The sequence below is a fragment of the Notolabrus celidotus genome, chromosome 17 (assembly GCF_009762535.1).
Source record: "Notolabrus celidotus isolate fNotCel1 chromosome 17, fNotCel1.pri, whole genome shotgun sequence".
In the NCBI taxonomy this organism is placed as follows: domain Eukaryota; kingdom Metazoa; phylum Chordata; class Actinopteri; order Labriformes; family Labridae; genus Notolabrus; species Notolabrus celidotus.
In genome coordinates, this window is record NC_048288.1 from 19,672,675 (window position 1) to 19,693,509 (window position 20,835).

The following is a 20,835-nucleotide window of genomic DNA, read 5'->3' on the forward strand; positions in this document are numbered from 1 at the left end:
AAGGATTCTGAAACGTCACCTGTGGTTCTTACACCGTGACTGCTTTTTAAAATCTTTTTACTGGCAGCCTTTGTCTTCCACATTTGCCCAAGTCTTCACCTTATTCACCATGTTCACACACCATATGTGTGTAGTTATTTGACAGTCTTAAGGACAATTTCATGTTATGGTTGTTTTTGTCTTGGTAATCTATAAGAATGAATTCAGTGCGATGTTATTTCATGTCAGTGCTCATTAATTAATGAGGACTTGGGGGGGGGGGGGAATACTTGACAGCGAGATTCGATGGGACATCAGGCCATATTTTAACCTTAACACATTAGGTCGCCAATTAGCCACCACCTGGCACCTGCTAACATTTGCATTCAAGCACTTAGAAGCTAACAATGCAGATACATAGTGTTACAGGATCAGATTGGAAAGGCATAATGTCCTAATAAACTAATAAAGTCAGATAGCTAAAGAAGATGTAAGCTAGGAGTTGGTTGAATGCTAACATTAGCTGTTCTTCTAAAAAGTTTGCGGATATGTTGTAACACAACTCTATCTTTTGTCTTTTAAATTGTTGATCATGCAAGAACTGGTGCATTGATAATGATCTATTAGCATCCCTGACAGATTAGCAAACCAAGATCAAAGCAGTTCGACGATTTAACTTGCTAGCTTCTGTTAATAGCAAATGCTAACGTTCAGCCACTCCCTTGATAATGTAAAATTAGGCTAGCTAGGACTTTACCTCTGCTCTTGAAAGCGTTACACTACCAAACATTTATACAAGCTCCTAGTAGGGTTGCCACCTTGAACTTGTGAAAAAAAGGGACAATCGACCAATTGTTTGGGGCGGAGGGCTCGGCCACTATTACCAGTTCAGACTGAACACATAAAATTAGGACATAGGACACTGGTAAGCTCTGCCGCTGCAATCTTGTCTACTTCTGGTGAGCCTTTTTTTGTCATAAAAGTTGCAATGGCTGCCTGTTTTTGTTTGTTTGATACCACAGCTTGATGCTTTTTTGTTTTTGCGTGGATTTCCAATGCGTTTTTCCCCTTCATATTTTACGGAGATTTTCGCTGGACACATAACGCATGTGGTGGAAAAACAGTCTCCCTGGGTCGGCCATACCCATTCAAACTCTGACAGTGTCGCCCAGTCAAGATTGTAACTTGTATATTGTTTTTTCATGCTGGTGGCTTGCGTGTATTTGCTCCATCTCCTTCCTCGTCAGACGTCTCTCCTCCCATTTCAAAAGGAGACGCCAAAAGTTGGTGAAAAGAAGACGTCAGCGCAGTACGTCGGTCAATTCAGCTTGCTGTCTCTCTCCGGTCAAGTTTCCCTCCCTGCTTGAGCTGCTTTGATCGACATACGCATAGACGGGAAGAAAACAGAAATACATTTAAATAGCCGCAGAAGCACAGGGGGACCTTTCTGGACTACAGAACGAAGGAAATCAAATGAAGTTTTTGCATGCAAATGCAAAAAACGGGACAACTTGTGTCTCAGGAGAGATTTTTATTTTCTGGGGACAGCTGGTGAAAAAGTAGAAGAATTCTGGGTGGCAACTCTAGCTCCTAGCCACAGCCTAGCTGGTGCTAATGAAATTAAGTGACTCATCAAATGCTAACGTCAGCTGTTTTCTGGCTGTAGCTAGTTAGTGTTCAAATATGTTATTGAACTTGAAATTTTGGCCAATGCACCTCTAAAATGAACTGTTCCTAGTTTTACTCATTGGTTAAAAGTTAAGCAGCAGCAATAATGACTCATCAGAAACCGTACCAACTTTGCAACAGGATTTAAGTTTCCCATTTGGACTTTGACCTCAGAGAAAAAAAAGTCTCAATGTGAGTTTGTTGAATAGGAACAGTTTTATGATGCCTGTGATGGCTATAAATTGATACATTGTTGAGGCCACTCCACGCAGCACGTGCAGTCACAGGCCTTTCTCCCTCTGCAGATGGAAAGCATTGAAGCCCATTATTGTGCTCTTGGAGGGGCGTCTTCCACCATGAACTCTCTGGCACACTTTTAAAGAGAGTGGCCTTAATGTATTCAGGCCTGATTCAGTGGCTTTGGCACTACCATCCCCCCATCCTACACACACATGCAGCTCTTTTTTTTTTCTTAGAAGAGAGGGTAAACATGTGTGAGTCGCACTGTTCCTTGGAACTTCTCCTTGTTTATCAAAAAGGGGAATTGACAGGCCTGACAGAGGACTTCAAAGAGCAACATAAAAAAGGATAAATTCCACCGCCTAGACACTTCCTGTTTATCTCAAGAGAACTCTATAAAGGACACTTTCTTCAAAGACCAAGAACACAAGAACAAGCCTTCATGCTTCCAAGATTTTCCTGTTACATAATGTTTGTCCATCAAAACAACATTGTTGAACCTGTCAGTGAGATGATGTTTGCTAATGCTGCTGCTATAATTAGCTTTACTCTGACCCAAACCGCAGAGGAGGCAGAGCGAGGAAGAATGTCTCCAGGCTCTCTCTGGGACTTGTCAAACAGAGGGCTAATTGTTAATGTTGGTGATTATTAGGTATTTTTGTGTGCGTGTGTTTGTGTGTGTGTTTGTGTGTGTGAAGAAAGCAGAATTCCTCAGTAATGGCTGTGACTGCTGCTGCCACTCATGTGACTGTCGGTTTCTTCCTCGGGGCTGTGGATGCTTCATTGTTGGGACTTTTAAGAGTTGCAGGGCGACAGGGGAAGCTAACTGGGTGGAGTCTGTCTGGACATACTGACTCCTGGGCTCACAGTGGAGCTTTAACACACCCTCACCTATATTGCAACACACCTTGGATTCATGAAAACAAAACCAAAAACATTTACTGCAACACGTGTTAGGTTATTAGAAATATAAACAAACATACCCTGTCTAGTGTTTGTGTAGTTGATTTATTTAACACCTTTCCCTGACCTAAAGTAATGAAATAAGTTGTGAGCAGTTTAACTTGGGTCAGTTATCCATCTGAGATTGTCTTATCTAAATTCATAATGTAGTTGGAGAGTTAAGGATTTCAAAATAAAGGTCTGAGATGAGAGTTTAAAAAGGAAGGTGCTTAAGAATCTTTTTTTCACACCTCCTTAAACCTTTAATTATCTAGTGACGACTCCCACTGTCACTCCACAACCCTCACCACTCACTTCACCTTCTTCCACTTCTTAACAACAATACAAAGGATACAATAACACTTGAAATTGCCCCTTCCATTCTCACTTTAATAACAGTTTATCAAGCTGTGGCAGTATGTGATGAAATGGTTTTGGTCTTGGATTCTTAGGTGTTGGAAAGGTGAAGATAAGCATCATGTTTAGTGTTTTCTTTTACCCTAAATAAATTCATGTTTCTACACACAGAAATACAATATCAACTTTGTTTTACTCATCAGCTTCACTCAGATTTTTACTGTAGAGTCAAATGGCACCTTTGGCTTCACAAATAAGTTGCATGGCTAGCTTTAATCTCTGTTATCTTACATGTTTATCACAAAGCTGTTTACTCCTTTTTAAATGCTAATGTACGACTCCAGTGAAACTACCACCTTCAAAGCAAAGAACTGGAATCAACCAAACCCAGTCTCTTGCAAACTGTATCAGGTGTTCTTTTCATTAGGTGTTAAGTTAAAACTTAATTGAAAATCAGGAGCTCTCTGTTGAGTAATGGGACTACTTTCTGCTGTCATCAGCTCGATGTGCTTGTTTTGCCTCCCTAAATGAGGCCCTCAAGCTCAACAGGGCAGTGAGAAAAGGCCCTCTATTAGCAATAGACAATTAGCATAGCCTTATGTACACAGCTTTGGGAAACCGCTCCCCCAAATATCTGAGTCAAGCACCTGTATTGACATTTGGAGAACACTTTGACTCAGTGTTCAGGTCCAGCTGAGAATGAAAGCAAAACATCTCTGTGTGCGCGCAGGACTTGTAAATACCTGTGAGGAGTTCAGTAGAGGGAGGGGTGTGTTTTGGGGGAGGGGGGGTTTGGGATGAAGTGTTGAATCAATCAGTGGTTACAGCAGGGCGGAATTTAAAATTTGTGCTGACATGAGATTATTAATTCAGTGTGAAAAACGTCATTTTTAACTTTAGAAACTGATGTTTCAGCGCCTTAAGCAGAAGAAAACTGAAGTAATGAGTAAAAAGCTCCACATGTGAAACTTATTTTTTCTTGTATTATTCAGATTTTCCATCATAATAATTGAGTTAGTTTGGTTCTTTGAGCTTGCTTGGTATCACATGTTTTATTTCTGAGGGCATTTGTTCTCTGAAGATCAACAACTGCCATTTAGACAAAACAGGCGAATCAAATTTGAATAACTGTGAGAAAACATTTACTACTTTGCTTTGTATTAGTTCTTATTAAACAGTTCCTTCTAGGGAATTATTATTCAATGATGGACTTGTAAGAAAGAGGACTTGGTGCCCCATGTTGTCAGTGAGGATTTATCTACTTCATGAAAATATGTTTTTGTTTTTAATGAGACTGTTGTCATCTTAACAAGGCCTACGTTGCTGTTAAGATCTGTGGAAGTAGCAAGCTAGAAGTGTTTAACTTTCTCTCAGCTAAAAGCATAAAATAGTCAAATTCAAGGAAGAACTCTAAAACTAAAGAATACTAACAATACTGTGACAATACAGAAAAACATGACTTTGGTAGCTCAGGGAAGAAATCTGCCTAAATATCTAAGCAATCATCATCCTGTGCTGGTGAATTAAGATGAGATTGTTTATTAAAAAACAATTTTAAACCAACTTGTCATCCTGATGTTAAACTAAAGGTTACAAACCTTACATTAGCTGCGTCTCTACAACAAGCTCTGAGTCATCTTAAAGAATGTAGTCCCGCGTTCATTTGTTATAGTAAAAGCTGTCGTTTCCCTTGAAACTCTACTTCACTTTTGTGTTCCAATAAAAAGAAACTGAGTCATAATTTCATACAGCTTAGTCAGTGTTTTCCTTTAACTGGAAGTCAGCCACACCACACAGCATGACAGCACCACCCACGACAGTACAGTACACAACAGTATTACAGATGATATCAGTCCAGGGATGAGACAACTTCTTCCTGCAAACATTTATCTAAAATTAGTACATTTGACCCCTTATGGTAAAACATATCTACAAAAATAGTAGCTAACCTTGAAAATAGAAAATGTAACGAGTTTTCTGCCTTTCTTTTTGCTGGATGACTCCTAAGTTTAGGCTTAGTGAACAGTTAATTATCAAAAGCATCAGTAGCAGTAGGTTGATTCATAAAGGCACAGGAAACACAGACACATGCTCATATAGGTAGGGTAATTTTCTGTAGACCAGCTAAATGAAGCCACATTAAATCACTTTGAGGGACAGTGGGGGTCGCAAGGCTTTGGCACCTATATTTTGGGGGTCACGGGCTGAAAAGTTTGGGAACCCCTGTTCTGTATAGAAAATACGAGATACAGACTGTGGTAAAGGAAACATAAATTGTATACATACAGGCACTATAATTTTCCTGCATATTAAGAATTGAGGAAACTTTTGTTTTCAGAGTTTTTATATTTAAATCAAAATTGTATTTATTATTTTTTTTAATCTTTGTTGTCTTTGTATGACTTCATTCTGTCCATCAATATAACAGAAACACAACAACAGTATATTTTCACACAGTCACCACCAGAGGCACAAAGGCTCAGGAGGGGCTATAGGCTATAATAAGTATTAATGTAACATTACAGATAATACCAAATATATTTAATTAATTAGTGACCATAGGTAGCCTTTATTCTCTCAAGCAGGTATAGTAAGAGCAGAGTGACTGAGGAGGACAGGCAGGAAGCAGCGTGGGCAGCCTCCCTGTGTCACCGCCTGCGTCAGACCAGAGACGCCAGGAGGGAGTTTTCCACTGACGAAAAAGGCTGCGCTGCTCGGCAGTCTGCTACAGACAAGGGGAGCGCTTCAGCTGGTACGGAGCCTCCGTATACGGCGGACTCACACACAGACAATAGCAACAAAAAAAAACCAAGAGCCGTGGAGCCTGTATGCGGGGTTAAAGCGCTCCTATTTATCCGTGCCATTTTGGATTACTTCCACTATTATCCCTTTCGGGTGTGAAACCCTAAGCGAGATTTTGTCACTGATGGTGATCGGATACGCGATTTGCTGGTGAGTACACAGAATGGAGAGTTCTCTGTATTTAATGTGTTTAACCTGGGAGCCAAATAGTTTGAATGTTCGTATCCTCGTGTCATATAAAGGGACTGGCTCAGTTTGTGTGTGTTGGTGTGAAGAAGTCACAGTTGGATCTTAACGGTGTTGACTTGATTTATGTTAAGTCGTTTAACTTGACGCTTTATTGTAAATATTGACACGTTTGGTTAATTGCTAAAGTGAGTTTTAACCAGCTGGCTGTGTCTGCACAGGTGATTTAAATGTGGTAATTACGACGAGCTGAAATGATTTGTTGATTTAGGCGAGATTCCAACAAACCGCTTTCATTCAATTATTGATTCATTTATTGATTACAGAATATTAAGGTGGTTTTTAAAGCATCCCAGCTCACATGGGGAGTTTTGTATTGTGTTAATACTTTCCCATTATGATGTCTTTCTCGGCTGTGGATTCATTTCTGTGAACTGTTGATGAGGTCGGCTTTGTGTATTGGAGTTGTTCTCTTTCACCTCAGCGGTGCTGGTGCGCCTCTTGTAACTCGAGCGACTCCTGAAGGCACTACATGTGAGCGCGCGCACACACACACATGCACACACACAGCTGACAGACAGGGACTGCTGTCATTAGAATTAGCATTAATCACGAGGAATGATCAGGTCGTCTCGTGGTCTCGAGACGTGCATGTTTTGCTTTAAGGATTGATTGGTAATGATTTTAAAATCTCGCGCGAATCTGTGACACTTCAAGCCACAAAAGGCAGGTGTGGAACCCCTTTATTGTTTTATCATTTTTACCGCAAGACATTGATATTTCTTACTGCAAACATTGTGGCATCATTGTTTCTCTGATTTAATTTCCCAGTCGTTCTGTTTCCAATCAGTAGCAGTTATTAAAGCATTGTTCAGGATATACCAGGCTTTTATTTTTTAAAGAGCCTCGGACTCAATCTGTTTTTGATGAAGCAACTGAATACATTCAACCGTCTCTCGCGCGACCTCACCCGGATCCTTTTTGGAATCATGTTTTCTGGAATTAGGCTAGAGAGAGCTGAATGATCCTTTGTTTACAGAGAGGGAATACAGCAGCAGTGTATGCTGCATGCCTTTCCCAGGAATATGCAATGCTGTTGAATAATCTCATTTTATTTTCTTCAAATTCCAACTTTGGATCCAGTTTTATCCCCTCATAATTTTTTTTTACCAGTCTGTAATATTTTCCTAGACTTATATAACATAAAGATAACAAAAGCTTTGTGTAATATATTAAGGACTTTTTTCTTCTTGACTCCCTCTTCTACTTTATTTGATGCTGTACTATTTAGTTAACCTTGCTGTTCCTGCAGCTGTCACAGCACAGCTAATCTGGATGGCCTCTTCCTGTGTACTGCAGTCAGTGTATGTTTCACAACCTCAGGAAGCTCATACACACAAATACACTTACACACACACAAATACACTTACACACACACACACACACACACACACACACACACACACACACACACACGTTTAGTATCTGTCTCCCCAGCTGGAGAAGGAGGCAGCAGAAGCAGCAGCAGTGCAGGGTTCAGGCAAGGTTGTCTGTGCCTGCTTCATTTTGGTCACGCAGGATGGCCCCACGCTTTTGTGCCTGGAGACGTGAGGGGGGCTTTGAGGGAAGAGGGGGGGTTGCAGGGAGTCTGCTGACGGTCTCCTACACAGCAGTGGAGAGAGAGAGAGAGAGAGAGCTCCCATCTGCTTTGTCCTCTCCCAGCATTCCTCACTGCAAGTGTCCCAGACTGGAGCACGACCCCTGAACCCACAACCACCTCCTTCTTCCTTTCCTCCCTTCTTCCCTCCTCACATGCCTAAAGCTGCATGTTATGCAGAGGAATTTTTCTGCTTGAGAGTTTCTCAACACTGCACAGTTTCTGATACATGCAAATCTGTCAGGAGTACATTTTTTTTTCTACTTCTTCTTTTATCTTTCTTTTTGCATACTGAGGCTCCTTCTTGTGTTTTTTAAGCCATCCTTTTTGGTTCAAGTTTGAGTACACTAACCCACATAAGCTCATAGTCTCAATCCTTGAGGCAACACCTGGCCATTCAAGTCTTGCCTGCATAGCAGATTAATGACAGCTGAGGGCATGTGAGGTCCACGTGCAAGCTAATACCCTGTCAGGTGTGGCTTGCAAAGGTAGCTTGCTCGTCGGCCTCATGTGAGCAGGACATTCCAGTGGTAAGCAGTAGAAAACACATCTGGCTTAGATAGAGCTTGGGTTCTTCTCCCGCTATTACAGCAAGAGTGTTTCTGCCAGAATGAGATTCCTGCGGCCTGGAGACATGACATTATTTATTTGTTTTGTACGATTCCTCCCACTACCTCTCCTTTTTGGAATAAGTGTGCACACGGACCCAGGCAGAGGAACAGAATGTTTCTGTGGCACAGTCGCACACAGTGAGCCCTGGAACAACAGACTCATAGAGAAAGCAGCAGCAGCGCTCCCTGCTTTGTTCCAGCAGGTGGAGCGCTTCTGAGTCACAGCTGAAGAAATGAGCCAGTAACCCCCCCTCACCCCCCCAGCTGTCACCTTGATGGCTCTGATCAATTACCTCCGTCTTCTCCGTGACTGAGCTGGAAGTGGTGAGGTGCAAGACCATGGAGTTTGGAGGAGGAGGAGGAGGAGGAGGAGGAGGAGGAGGAAGGAAGGGAGGTTTCCTGCCTGGACACGCTTCCCCACATGCAGGAAGACTCCCAGACTCATCATTATCACATTTTATGAGCACTCAGCTCAGTCAGTCCCTCATTCGGACACTGCACAGGGTTGCCAGTGCGCCATGTAAATGCTCTCTGCTGGCTGCGTCTGGTGCGACTTGTGGCTCCCACCCACGCTGTTATCAGGTGCAAAAGGGCTGGACAGGCAGCACACGGGGGCAAAGTCAACTGTGACTTGTCCTGTCAGGCTGCAGGGCAGACAGGAGCAACTTAAACAGAGTGCAGGGTTACAGCTCTACATAGGGAGGCATGCACACGTTTTTCCTTTACAAAAAGGTTTAAATTATATATATTTTTTCATCTTCCTTTGAAAAATATCAACCTTTCTTTGTCCCATTCAGAAAAATAAAAATGAAGGTAGCCATTTTCTCTGATTTGACAATCATGGCCACACTGTGCTATATTCTAAGTTAAAACAACACATTAGTAAGCCACAATTTTACAACAGCTGGCATTAACATTCTAGCACTTACTAGCTTATTATTCTGTATTATAGTGTTAAGGAATAAGTAAGGTAAGCTAATTTTCTAGCTAATGAAGTAAGACAGTTAAAGGTAATGTTAGCTAAGAGTTAGATGTTAGTGGTTGTTACTTAGCTGTCTTAATGAGTTAAGAAATAGGTTGTTTGTTTTTCTACAATTAGCTCTAAAACATATATTTTATCTGTATTGTAACATCAGATTACAATGACTGAAAGGTGTATTGGATAATTAGTTAAAGTCAGTAGGCTTAGTAGTGTTATTAGCTTATTTAGAAATGTTGCTAACTCATGGGGCAATGTTATTAGCTTATTTAGCAATGTTATTAGTCTGTGTTACAGGCTATTACCAGCTTATATGGCAATATAAGGCTTATATTCTTGGTTTGATCAGCCCTAAACTTTTTAACACTCAATCCCAGATTCCTAAATAGAAACTTAAGTAGCTGTCTACAAATGAAACGAGTGAATTGGCAGTCTGAATTCACGTCATCAGCCAGTAGCTGCATGTATCTAGATAATCTTATTCGACTGACATAGTTATGCATCTGACTTGAGCTGTGTAGTGCTTCTGGTGACAAATCTCCTCGCCAGAGATTTATCTTCCCAACCCCATGACAACTGGCTGGGGAGCACCTCAGCGGATGCGTCCTTTATCTGCCTGCCTGTGTGCGGTTGATGGAATGACAGTGATGCATAATTTAGCACGCGTTGAAAACATGCTGTGCTCCCTCTCCTCTTTGGCTCTCTCTGGCTGTCCGATCATATCCACTCTCTGGCTGGAGGCAGGCATTAACAGGCACTGCTTTCTGAATTCGCCCCATTTTATGTTTTTCCACACATCCCTCCACCCTTTTCTCCCCCCCAAATGAGTCATTGCATGATTTTTATTTTTTATTATTACCCCCGGTCCCTTGTTCCATCCGCTCTCTCTGCTCTCTTGGCCTTGTTCTGAGGGTGCAGCGGCTGAGCAGGCTGAGAAGCTCCAGATTGACTACAAGCCGTCCCCCTCGCCAGGATTAACCTCTCACCATTGTTTCTGCCCGTTGAACAGGATTAACAAATCAATGTGTCAGGTAGACTGCAGTCAAGAGACAATGACCCAGTTCTGACACCACGGCCCCCCTCCACCTCGCTCCCTTCTCCTCCCACTTCTGCCTCACTGCAGCTTTTAATTAAAAAGACTTTGCTTAGCTGGCGCTCTGTTCTCCCTCGAGGATGCCTCACAGCTTTGTTTTCATTTTTTCTACCGTAAGCGGGAGGCAAAAAAATGTAAGGTGAACCCATATGTGCTCCTCTTTTCTGTGCTGTGCTGTTTTTTAAGCGCACACTTGTTGTCTGATCTGTGCACACGTAGCAACAGATGCAGATCCAGACGTTTCCAGATTGTTTTGAACCAAATCCCAAATTAAGTGGTATTATTAGTGAATGTGAAGATTATTTACAGCTGAATGGAAAATAAGCGGCTGCTTTTCTTTTGGTTTGCTAACATTTAACACGCTTGAGCCCTGAAGTGGTCACAGTGTAAGAGGATGCCTTTTTTATTCATTGCAGAGACAGTGTAGTGCACGCTTGACCTATTGCAAGGTGATTCATTCATCATATGTGCACTGGGGACAACAATATCTGACTGCAGCAATAACAATAACCTCGTATATGTCTGCAACAAAGGTGTCATCCTCCTGCCCTTGACTTCTCTTTGTCATAAGGCATGGCTAGTTTTACATAATTGCTCCCTGTTGCTTTTCAGAAATTGACCTCTTCCTGGTATACCTGCTCCTTGAGTCCTGACGCTTGCATAATCCAGGCATGGAGCTAAGACATGGAGTCAAAGTCCCGCTTAAGCCTTCGAAGGATCTTGACACATTTAGCTGCCCTCTGAAGAGTTGTGGTGATAAATTTACTCATTGGCAGGACAACGAGGTGTCTGTGTGTCTGAGCTGTCTTCAGACGAATTATTGCCATACTGGGAACTTACACGACACTAATTCAAAGGTCTGAATAACCCCCACCAAAAAAACAACCAAGAGAAACTGAGGGTGAAGATATGACGTCCTTGTAAATATTTTGCACAAAATGCTAGGTGCAACAAAGCAAATATTTGGATAAACACAGCTAAGAATAACCCCCTAAAAATGAAGTGTATTCATAACAAAGTGGAGCTGTAGCAGCTGTGAGTGATTTGGCTGTGACTCTGTCGACAGTAAACAGTTTGATGGTGAAATGATCTCTTTATGGGGAAAGTAAAAGCCTCCTTTTCCATCCAAGGGAGTGTCTGTGCTGGACTCCAGCCCAGTCATGTCTTCCCTCTCCCCTTCCCGCTTCCTTCCTTCCTCCCTCCCTCCCTCCCTCCCTCCCTCCCTGGGTCCCTCCCTGTATCACTTAGTCGGAACTCAACCCCGAGACTGCGATGATGACCCATCTTGCGCTCTTACGCTTCCCAGAAGTTGTAAGGAGTACTGTCTGTTGTTTGTCAGAGCTTTGTGACGCATTTACATCCCATAACCATAAAACACCCCAGCAGCAAACCTTCCTTCTTTTCCAGTGTTCATTTTTCATGTCAGGGGTGTTTGTTTTTCCTGAAACAAGCTATGAGATCTGGACCATCTATTCATTGTTTCAGAAACATTTAAAGATATGAATCAAGGTGTTACTCAGAGAACATTTTACAAGTATTAGGCTGTGTTTGAAACATTGGAGGGTAAATGATCGTCTCTTTTCTCATGAACTGGAGATCATTTTTTCCTCTTCTTTCTCTCCGCCTGCCTGCCTGCCTCTCTCTCTCAAAGGATTGATTGTTTTTATCGCTGAACCAGCAGCTCCTCTCCTGGGAGCACTGAGAGAACACATGCATGAGTCGCATAAGAAAACACCCTAACCATGCATAGCAGTACATATTTACTATGAAAGCAACATTGCACCAGGATGCGCTTGCAAATTGGCCCTGGCCTTGACTTGTAAATATAATAGCTGGAGCTGCCTTAAGGTTGTGATTGAAATGAACCACCAGTGTCTCTATGACTCGGTCACCCTCTGTGCTTGGTTTGGTCTCTGTAATCAATGTATTTGCTGAGCTGATGGGATTTGGAGGAGGGCAAAGGGTCCAGTAATTGTTGACTTGTGTGAACAGGCCTGATTGATTGCTTCCTGTGCTGTGGCTTATTTCCACTCTCAGCTGCGTGCAGCACGAGATTTGGATGCCTATGGTCTCACATGGCTGAGCACAGGACTCTCCTGTACAAACAACACTGTAAAAAATAAAGAATAAAAGAGCGTCTGTGTGTGTGCAATGCCTCAATGCTACATGCTTCCATTGCTTCTGTTTGTGTTGTATCAGCAGAAACCTTACATTCAAACGAGAAAACTTAAAGAAGTGAGAGTAAGTTGCTAATAACCCTTTTGTTTGCTCTTTTCCTTTCAGATCGTTCGTGTTGGCGCCATGAGTGGGCTTCTCAAGAGGAAGTTTGAGGAGGTGGATGAGGACCCCTGCTACTCCTCGCCCTCCTCCTTCTCCTCTGCCTGCTCAGGCTGGGACTCAGAGGGGGAGAGCTGCTACTCAGACACCCTCGATTCCACTCCCAGCAACCCCAGCTCCCCGGCAACACATTTCAACAGTGAGTGTCCTCATCCTGCGATGATAAATCATAGAAAGAGCTGATGGTACATGCTTTTTAACGTGCTCCCTCGCCGTGTCTTTACTGCTCCGCAGAGGGCTCTGATAACAAACCCATAAAAACGTGAGAGAGTTAAGGAATTTAGGCAGCTGGCAGCTCATGAAACACTTCACAGAAATGATTTCAGACTTCTGCAATGAATACCCCCTTTTGATTTCATGCCCTAAAGCTGCAAAATGGCTAATCGCATTATGCAGTGGCTGCTCACCTTGGCTGGCTGTACACCTTTCGTCCCAGGCAGAAAAAAAATAAGCATCACCTTTCCCTCTAAAGATGTGGGTCGAGCTGCTTCAGGGTGTTTCTGTCTGGGCCTGGGGTGCTACTAGCAGGCCTTAAGAGGTCCAGCCGGGTTGGGAGAGGGATTGTAAGGGGGGAGAAGGGCAAACAGTTGTGAGGTTTCCAGGATGGCGGGGCAGCCAGCCAGGAGGAGAAAAGAGTGGCAGGTTGCCAAGGCCAGGAACACACAGAGCCTTGTCTTGAAGCCTGGGCATGCACCCAGCACAGGTGCTGAAAGAGGCTGGTTGAAGGGATACAAAAGAGGAGGAGGAGGGGGCTAGGCCTACCAAGAAAAGAAGGCAGATTGAGCAGGCCAGTATAAATCTGGTGTTTGTGTTGGACAGAAAGTTGCATGCCATTGTGAAATGAAAGGAGGGGAAACAGCCAGCAAAGCGCTTCCATTTAGAGGCAGCAGAGAAGGTGTCATTTGTCTCCTGCAGGTGTCGTAAGCCTGGCTGGATTTGATGGATGTGAAGCTGAAACTGGCAGTTTGTTTCATCTCTATTACCCCTTGCGGGAGATTCAACAACATAGTGAGGCTATTGTTTGCAGCTGCTTTGGAGTAAAAGGTTACTTTTCTTCCTTTGAGCCTCAATTATCACAGCCGATGCGTACATTTCCTTGTTTGACTTCTGCTACTCATACAGGCAGTTGTTCCGGGTGTGTACCAGGAAAGTGCCAAATGTTGAAAAATGTGAATCTATGAGGAATTCCCCAACGCTTTGGATCTTTTCATACTTCCTTTAACACTACAAACTGGCTTTTAAAATGAGGAAAGAGTTGTTTCCATGCCGGGCTCAAAAGTTGTGTTAAATATTCCCGGGCTAAGGAAGTGAGATATGTAATAATGCTGGAATAACTGCTGGGTTTGTTCCCACATATGGTTCTGCTTTCGTTCCCTCATGGTTTTATTGTATTCGTCTGCGCACAGAAAGATGTGTGGCTGCCGAATGAGAAACAACCTTTGACTCACCACTCAGTAACCAAGCCATTTGTGGGGATTTTGGACCTGCAGGGAGAGCCAGGGGCGGGCAGTTTTTATTCCCATCCTGAAAGCTGTACTTCCACCCTCCTGCTCTTCCGGAAGCCCCGAGCATTAACTCACCAGTTTGTATGATCCTGGCAGCTCTGCTTCCTCCAGTCTCAGCCACCAAGGGGAAATTCCTGGGCAGGGTGGTTTTGTGTCGCGCAGTAAGAAACGAGGCTGAGGGAATACTTGGCGGTTAAGGTTTCACTTTACAGGATGCAAGAGTGTGAACTCCTGTTAGCAGTGTCTTTTAATTGGGTACATGATAAGGCTTGGTTGGTGACTAGGGCAATGAATCAGAGGGGTTTCCTTTTACAGTCTGTTCAGCAGGGTTTGTACTCATCCCAGGACTGCAAGGATGGTGGATTCTGCCATCTAGTGGTGTGTGCATGCAATCAAGGCAGTTGATAACATTGCATCAGGACACCTCTCATTCTAAGTCTCCTGTCTCTCCATCCACAGCAACATCAATTCTGAAGAAATCCAAGAGAGCACGACGGAGTAATGTGACCTTCGACCAGGTGACGGTGTTCTTCTTCCCTCGGTGCCAAGGCTTCACCAGTGTTCCCAGCCGGGGAGGATGCACTCTGGGCATGATGCAGCGCCACAGCGTGCTCCAAACGTACACGCTGGCTGAGTTTGCCGTAGAGCAGCGGCTGTTACGGCAGGAAAAATTCCTCAACAGACTCAGGGAGGAAAAGCTGGAGGCTCTCAAGCTGAAGGTGAGCAAAGTTGACCCAATGTGTATTGGATCATTATCAGAGATGTTGTATTATAATTTTGTCCTTCTTGTTACCAAGTCCAGTACCTTGACTAAAATACTGGTCAATTCTAAGTACCCCACCAGATCTAGTGCCATTAAGTTAACTGAATAACTCTGGCACATAAACTTATTGTAACATTTTGGTGCCTCTTTTTTTCTCCAGCTGACAAAGAATGGAACTCAAGAATGCGAAGAGGCAGAGCGGCTAACAGTGGACGACATCCCTGAGCAGGACATCGACATCAGTGGGACAAACTTGGACGAGGGTTCCTTCCTCCAGCCTTACCCACCCAAAAGTCGCTACGCACTCCTCAAAGAAGCTGGGGTGAAGAAGATCGACAAGGAGGAGAAAAGGCAGCTGCACGACCTGAGGATCTCCAGGGAGAACTGCGGCTGCGACTGTCAGGGGTTCTGTGAGCCGGAGACATGTAGCTGCAGCCTGGCTGGCATCAAGTGCCAGGTAAGAACTGAAAAGAGAGCCAGCATTTAATAAATACAACTGGGACTGATCTTTTTTTAAACTTTATTTTACTGAGATTTAACAAGTTCCCTATTTGCTTCTCACAGATGGATCATTCCTCTTTCCCATGTGGCTGCACCAAGGATGGCTGTGGAAACACAGAGGGTCGCATCGAGTTCAACTCCACCAGGGTACAGACGCATTACATCCACACAATCATGAAGTTGGAGTTGGAGAAGAGGCTGGAGGAGCAGTCTAGCACTGAGGAAGAGGAGGACGAAAACACAGCAGGGGCCAACACCTTACCAGCAGTGCCCTCTTTTCCCTTTAGCTCCGAGCAGGCAGCAGCCGGGGAGAACAGCTGCAGTAGTGATATGACAGACTCTGACTCTTCGGGTCAGAGCGAGTACTCCGAAGGAGGCGAGGGCCTGTGTGAGAATCGCACCCAGCTGGACGTCGATGAGAAAGGCTTGAGCCGCATTCTTAGTTTCAGCGATACAGAGAACTGCTCGAGAAGCAGCAGGGACAACGGGGACCGTATAGACATTTGCTGCCAAGATCAACGGCAAGAACAGCAACTGCAGCAGCCGACTACGGAGGCTTTCCATAGCTTTAGCATGGTGGATTTTGCGGATGAAAATGACAATATAGACGCTGCTTTGTTGGGCGATCACACAGACAATCGAGCAATGGCCATCTCAGAACTTTTAGATGAGAATGCAAACCAAGGCAATGCTCTATTTCATAGCAGCAGCGTACCACGAACGCCATCACCCACTGTGGATCGCTCTGCAAGCTACAACATGGACCTAAGTCTCTCATCAGAGTCCGATCTAGAGTTCTTCGATGGTTTCCCCTGCTTGGGACCCAGCTCACTATACAACTCCCTCAAGGAGTACGAGCACATGGACAACTTTTTCCAGTTTCAGTTGCCTAGTTACCCCAGTCTCCCTCCAGTGAGCGACCCAGGGACGTGCCTCCTGGAGTCGCTCATTGGCCTTTCAGAATCCGTCCCAGAACCCCCTGCAACATTTACGGACAATCAGCTGTTGGAGGAAGCCATGAAACTGTCTGTGATGGAGTCTGTGAAAGTTTGACAAAAACATGTGGACAGTGGGGGAAAAAAAAAAGAACAGGGGGTTTCTTTGGGAGGGGACTGAACATGCACATAAGAAGTTGATTTATGAGGAAGCTGTGATTCCCTCTTGCCTGAAAAAAATGTTCAAATTCCAGACTTGCCTTCAAAACGTTAGCAAAGCATTGTGGGATTATTGCTGTGTGAGATGGCAGCTAGTGTTAAAAGATAAAAGAAGATAAAATCGATTCAACCAGGCCCATAGAAACCAATGATGGCTCTCAATTCCTAAGAAAGCTCTTTTAACCAAACCAAGATCACCAACCTTTATTCTAAGCAGTAATCTTTAACCAGAACTGGGGCCAGGTTGAGAATCTCAACGCAGCTGAATGTGCACCTCAGGGATTTTTTCTAGCTTTCTAGCTTTTGGAGGCAATGTATGGTGACCATTGCTGTGATGGCCTTCATATAAAAACCAACATAGTCCGGTTTTGTGTCCTTAAGTCGGTCAGGTCCCCCCCCCCCTGTGTTGAATCATGAAGCTAGCAGACTCTTTGCCCTTTGGAAAAAGCCTAGTACTCTTTCTCCCGAGGTGTATGGTAGGTATATATGGTACAAAAAATCCCTCTAAAAAAGCTCCTCAATCAGCACTTTATCTGTGAAGATAGTTAAGTATGAATAGGCATTGTTTTGGTTGTATGGGATCGATTCAACAGTTCAACGCTAAATTATGGAGTTCCTTATTTATGAGCTGGGTAACAGGAAATAACGCTCATACCATCAAAAGCTGTAACTGTATTGTCTTTATTTCTCTTGTTTTAAGTTATTTCCTTTATGATTTTATTTTTATTTATTTCAGATAACGCCTACTTTCACTCGAGAAGCACTGTGGTTTGATGTTTTCACCTCAAAGTGCAATCTTTCTTCCTTTTTTCCATATCACATTTTTGGGCAACGATACGGGAAACGGGACCACAAGTCCATCAGAAAGTATTTAATATCTACACTCGCTTACATTTTCTTTCTCTCTTTTTTTTTTATTTGGTAAATTATTATGTCATCATTTCATTTAGTTATTTAATTTAAGATGTTTTGGCAATAACAATGGGGTGTTGTGAAGTTTACAGGATGTGCCTGCTTATCAGGGGAGCCATGCCTGCCGATGGCGTGTGCACAGTGCTTCCATATAAGCTTTGGGACTGAAAACTGTGGATCTCCCTAATCACTGAAACTAAATGATGGGTCTATTGTATCGCTGCCTATAATGTAACCATAGAAAATTACACTAATATTTTATAACTAATTTATGTAGGTTGACAAAAGAATTCTAATCACTGAAAAATTGAATATTTTATTAAGAAGCAAAAAAGAATAATTTTCAATTTGGGACAACCTTTGTAATATATGAATTATAGAGAAATGTCTACTTATGAAGGTTATCACTCTCTAGCAGTCAGAGGTATTTTTCATAGGCAGTCTTATGTTTAATATCTTTGTAACAATGCCACTAAAACTAAATAAATTGCAATGATCAATTTGATTGTATTCTGGAAGTCTGTGACTCGGGTTACACTATGTTATGAAATACATATGTAAAGGGTTTTTCTGGATAAAGCTGCATATATTATACAGTTTTTATCACGCACTAAAACCCTGAAAATGGAATTGTTGCCTCATGAATTACAGAACAAGCCCTATCAAAGGTGATTGTGCTGTCGCCTGTGTGAACAGTTGAGGACACTAGAGAGTTGATGTACATATCTCACCCTTTCTACAGCTGATTCAGCAGCCTTTCTGGACCCTTTAGAAATTATGCATGCAGGTCCTGTTTGTTAAAACTTGTTCTGATTAATTGTATACTTTGAAAAGTGCAGAGTGCACATCAGAAATGTATTATTCGCTTTTTGCCTTTTTGATTACGTTGAAATCCATCTGATATATGTTCTTACGCCATGAAGAGGGCACTGAATTTTCCAAGCAAACGTTTGTTTCTCTTGTATAAAACATCAAATCTCATGAAGAAATGGCAACAGTGAGTGTTTATCAATGTAATGTATTACAGTAAAGCTTTTTTTAAATTTTATTTTCAAAGAACGTGTCTTACTTTTTTGCCTTTTGTGTTGTACATATTTCTGCTTGAATGGTCCTGCAGAGCAAACAAAGCTGCTTTATTTTTTACATATTCACACTTTAACCTGCTGTTCAAAAACAGTTTCTTTCATCCAAGCCATTTTGACAGCCTGTCCCTCCAAATAATAATAATAAAAAAAGACATTTTCTAAATGCTTGACTCTGTTGTTTGTTATGCTGATTTGTTAAACTGAACTTTATTCAGCTTTAAAAACCTTATGGAAATGTCAGCTGACTAGCAAACATGCCTGTGCAGTTTCTCGCTTTGATTTATCCCCAGCATTTTTTGATTGAGCATTAGCTTCCTGTGAAAAAAAACAAAATTCAAAGTTTTATGTTCTAGTTCTCTTTAGAATTTAAGCCAGAAGGCAGTTCATGCCCTCATTCGATAAATTTTCATTCTTTAGGTTTATTTTTCCATGTCCTTTAAACCGCAGGAATGCATCTGTGGTTTATGGTCTCCATGGTTAGGACAAAACACTCTATGTGATTTTATGCTGCAGTCTCCTGAATACATCCAGAAACACATGGAAAAAAAACCAAGACAGGCAAATGACTGAACACCATTCAGGCACTAAAATTTGGCTACCATTAAGAAGAGGTGTCTGTGAAGTCCTGTAGATGTTTAACCCTCCTGTTATGTTGCGGGTCAAATTGACCATTTTTAAAGTTCAAAAATGTAAAAAAAAAAAAAAGGTTAAAAGTATGTTTTCGCTATGAAACTTCTTCTGCTTGACTTAATTAGTGTAAACAACATATGACATGAAAATGGCTAATTTCGTACATTTGCACCCCCCCCTGCATGTTTATATTACATAGATACTGGTTTATTTTATTTTATTTATTTATTTTTCATTTAAAAGGACCATGCATATTAATTAACGCTTCTGTAAATATGCCAGAATTAGCCAAAGGGCTAGTTTACATCCATATTCCCTTGCCAGATGTTAAAAAGGCTCCCTAAAAAGAAAAAAAAATAAGAAAAAAAGAAAAGAAAAGTACAAATAACACCATAGCACATATGGTTGTGGGTCAATTTGACCCGGCAGTAAAAGTGGAGGCTAAAAGGGGTCAGAAGTATCAAATACAAAATGTTTCTTTGCAACTGTGTTCATAAAAAAACGAGTGAGCCATTGAACTTCATTGAACCATGATCTGTGCGAATTAAAGAACACCAATGCACTAAATATTGCTTTAAATGGTTAGTAATGGAGTTAATAATGAGATTTAAAAAATCTTTATTGGGATTTTTTTGGGTTCTGACACTTTTGGATCATTAAATATGCTCCGGATCAAGTTGACCCAGGAACATTATTGCTGTCCCTGGGAAACAAACATAACAGGAGGGTTAAGGTGCTCCTCTTTATGTGGTCTTTGATTCTGTTGCATTGAGTTTGGGGCTGGATGGTGGTGCAGTGGTACGCACTGTGTAGAGTTTGTTACTTCTCCCTGTGCATGCCTGGGTTCTCTCCAGCAAATCCAGCCTCCTCCTCCCACAGTCCAATAACATGCTCACCAGGTTGAGTGGTCACTCTAAAATGCCCATAGGTGTGAGTGCATGTATGGTTATCTGTCTCTACATGTTAGTCCTGTGATAGGCTGGCAACCTCTCCAGGGTGTACCCTGCCTCTCGCCCAATGACAGAGCTAGGCTCAAGCCCCCGGCGACCACAAAAAGGATAAGCAATGAAGATAATGGATGGAAATTGGGTTCGCCTCAACTTCTTTTCAGCTTTACTCTCTTTTGTCTTTTATTCAAAACATATAGAGGACTTCTCATTTGCTGGTTCTGCAGCTTTTTTGTACCCTTTGTTTTGTTGCTATTTATCCAATGACCCCAAAACTGTGGCGCTATTTGCAAACTGGCTGCAAGAACCAAGACAAATTTGGTCCAATAACAACACATTTCTGAGAAAGTACAGGAGTGCCAAGACACACATCAAAGCCTCACAGGAGCTAGTCTGGTACTTAGACTGTATCATGAAGCAATATCGCCACCCTGTGGTTAAATCAAAAACTACAAGAAAACGCTTACAAATGCACCACACGTTGAAA

The 20,835-nt window shown here is 42.5% G+C and overlaps 1 protein-coding gene across 1 annotated transcript; it reads left to right on the forward strand.

Annotated features, from left to right (window-relative positions):
- Positions 1–5,824: 5,824 nt before the first annotated feature.
- Positions 5,825–18,934, forward strand: csrnp1b (cysteine-serine-rich nuclear protein 1b). The gene is made up of 5 exons (XM_034706331.1): positions 5,825–6,138; positions 12,798–12,990; positions 14,816–15,075; positions 15,280–15,576; positions 15,684–18,934. The coding sequence occupies exons 2-5, from the start codon at positions 12,816–12,818 to the stop codon at positions 16,671–16,673; spliced, it is 1,722 nt and encodes a 573-aa protein (XP_034562222.1). The 5' UTR covers positions 5,825–6,138; positions 12,798–12,815; the 3' UTR covers positions 16,674–18,934.
- Positions 18,935–20,835: the final 1,901 nt, after the last annotated feature.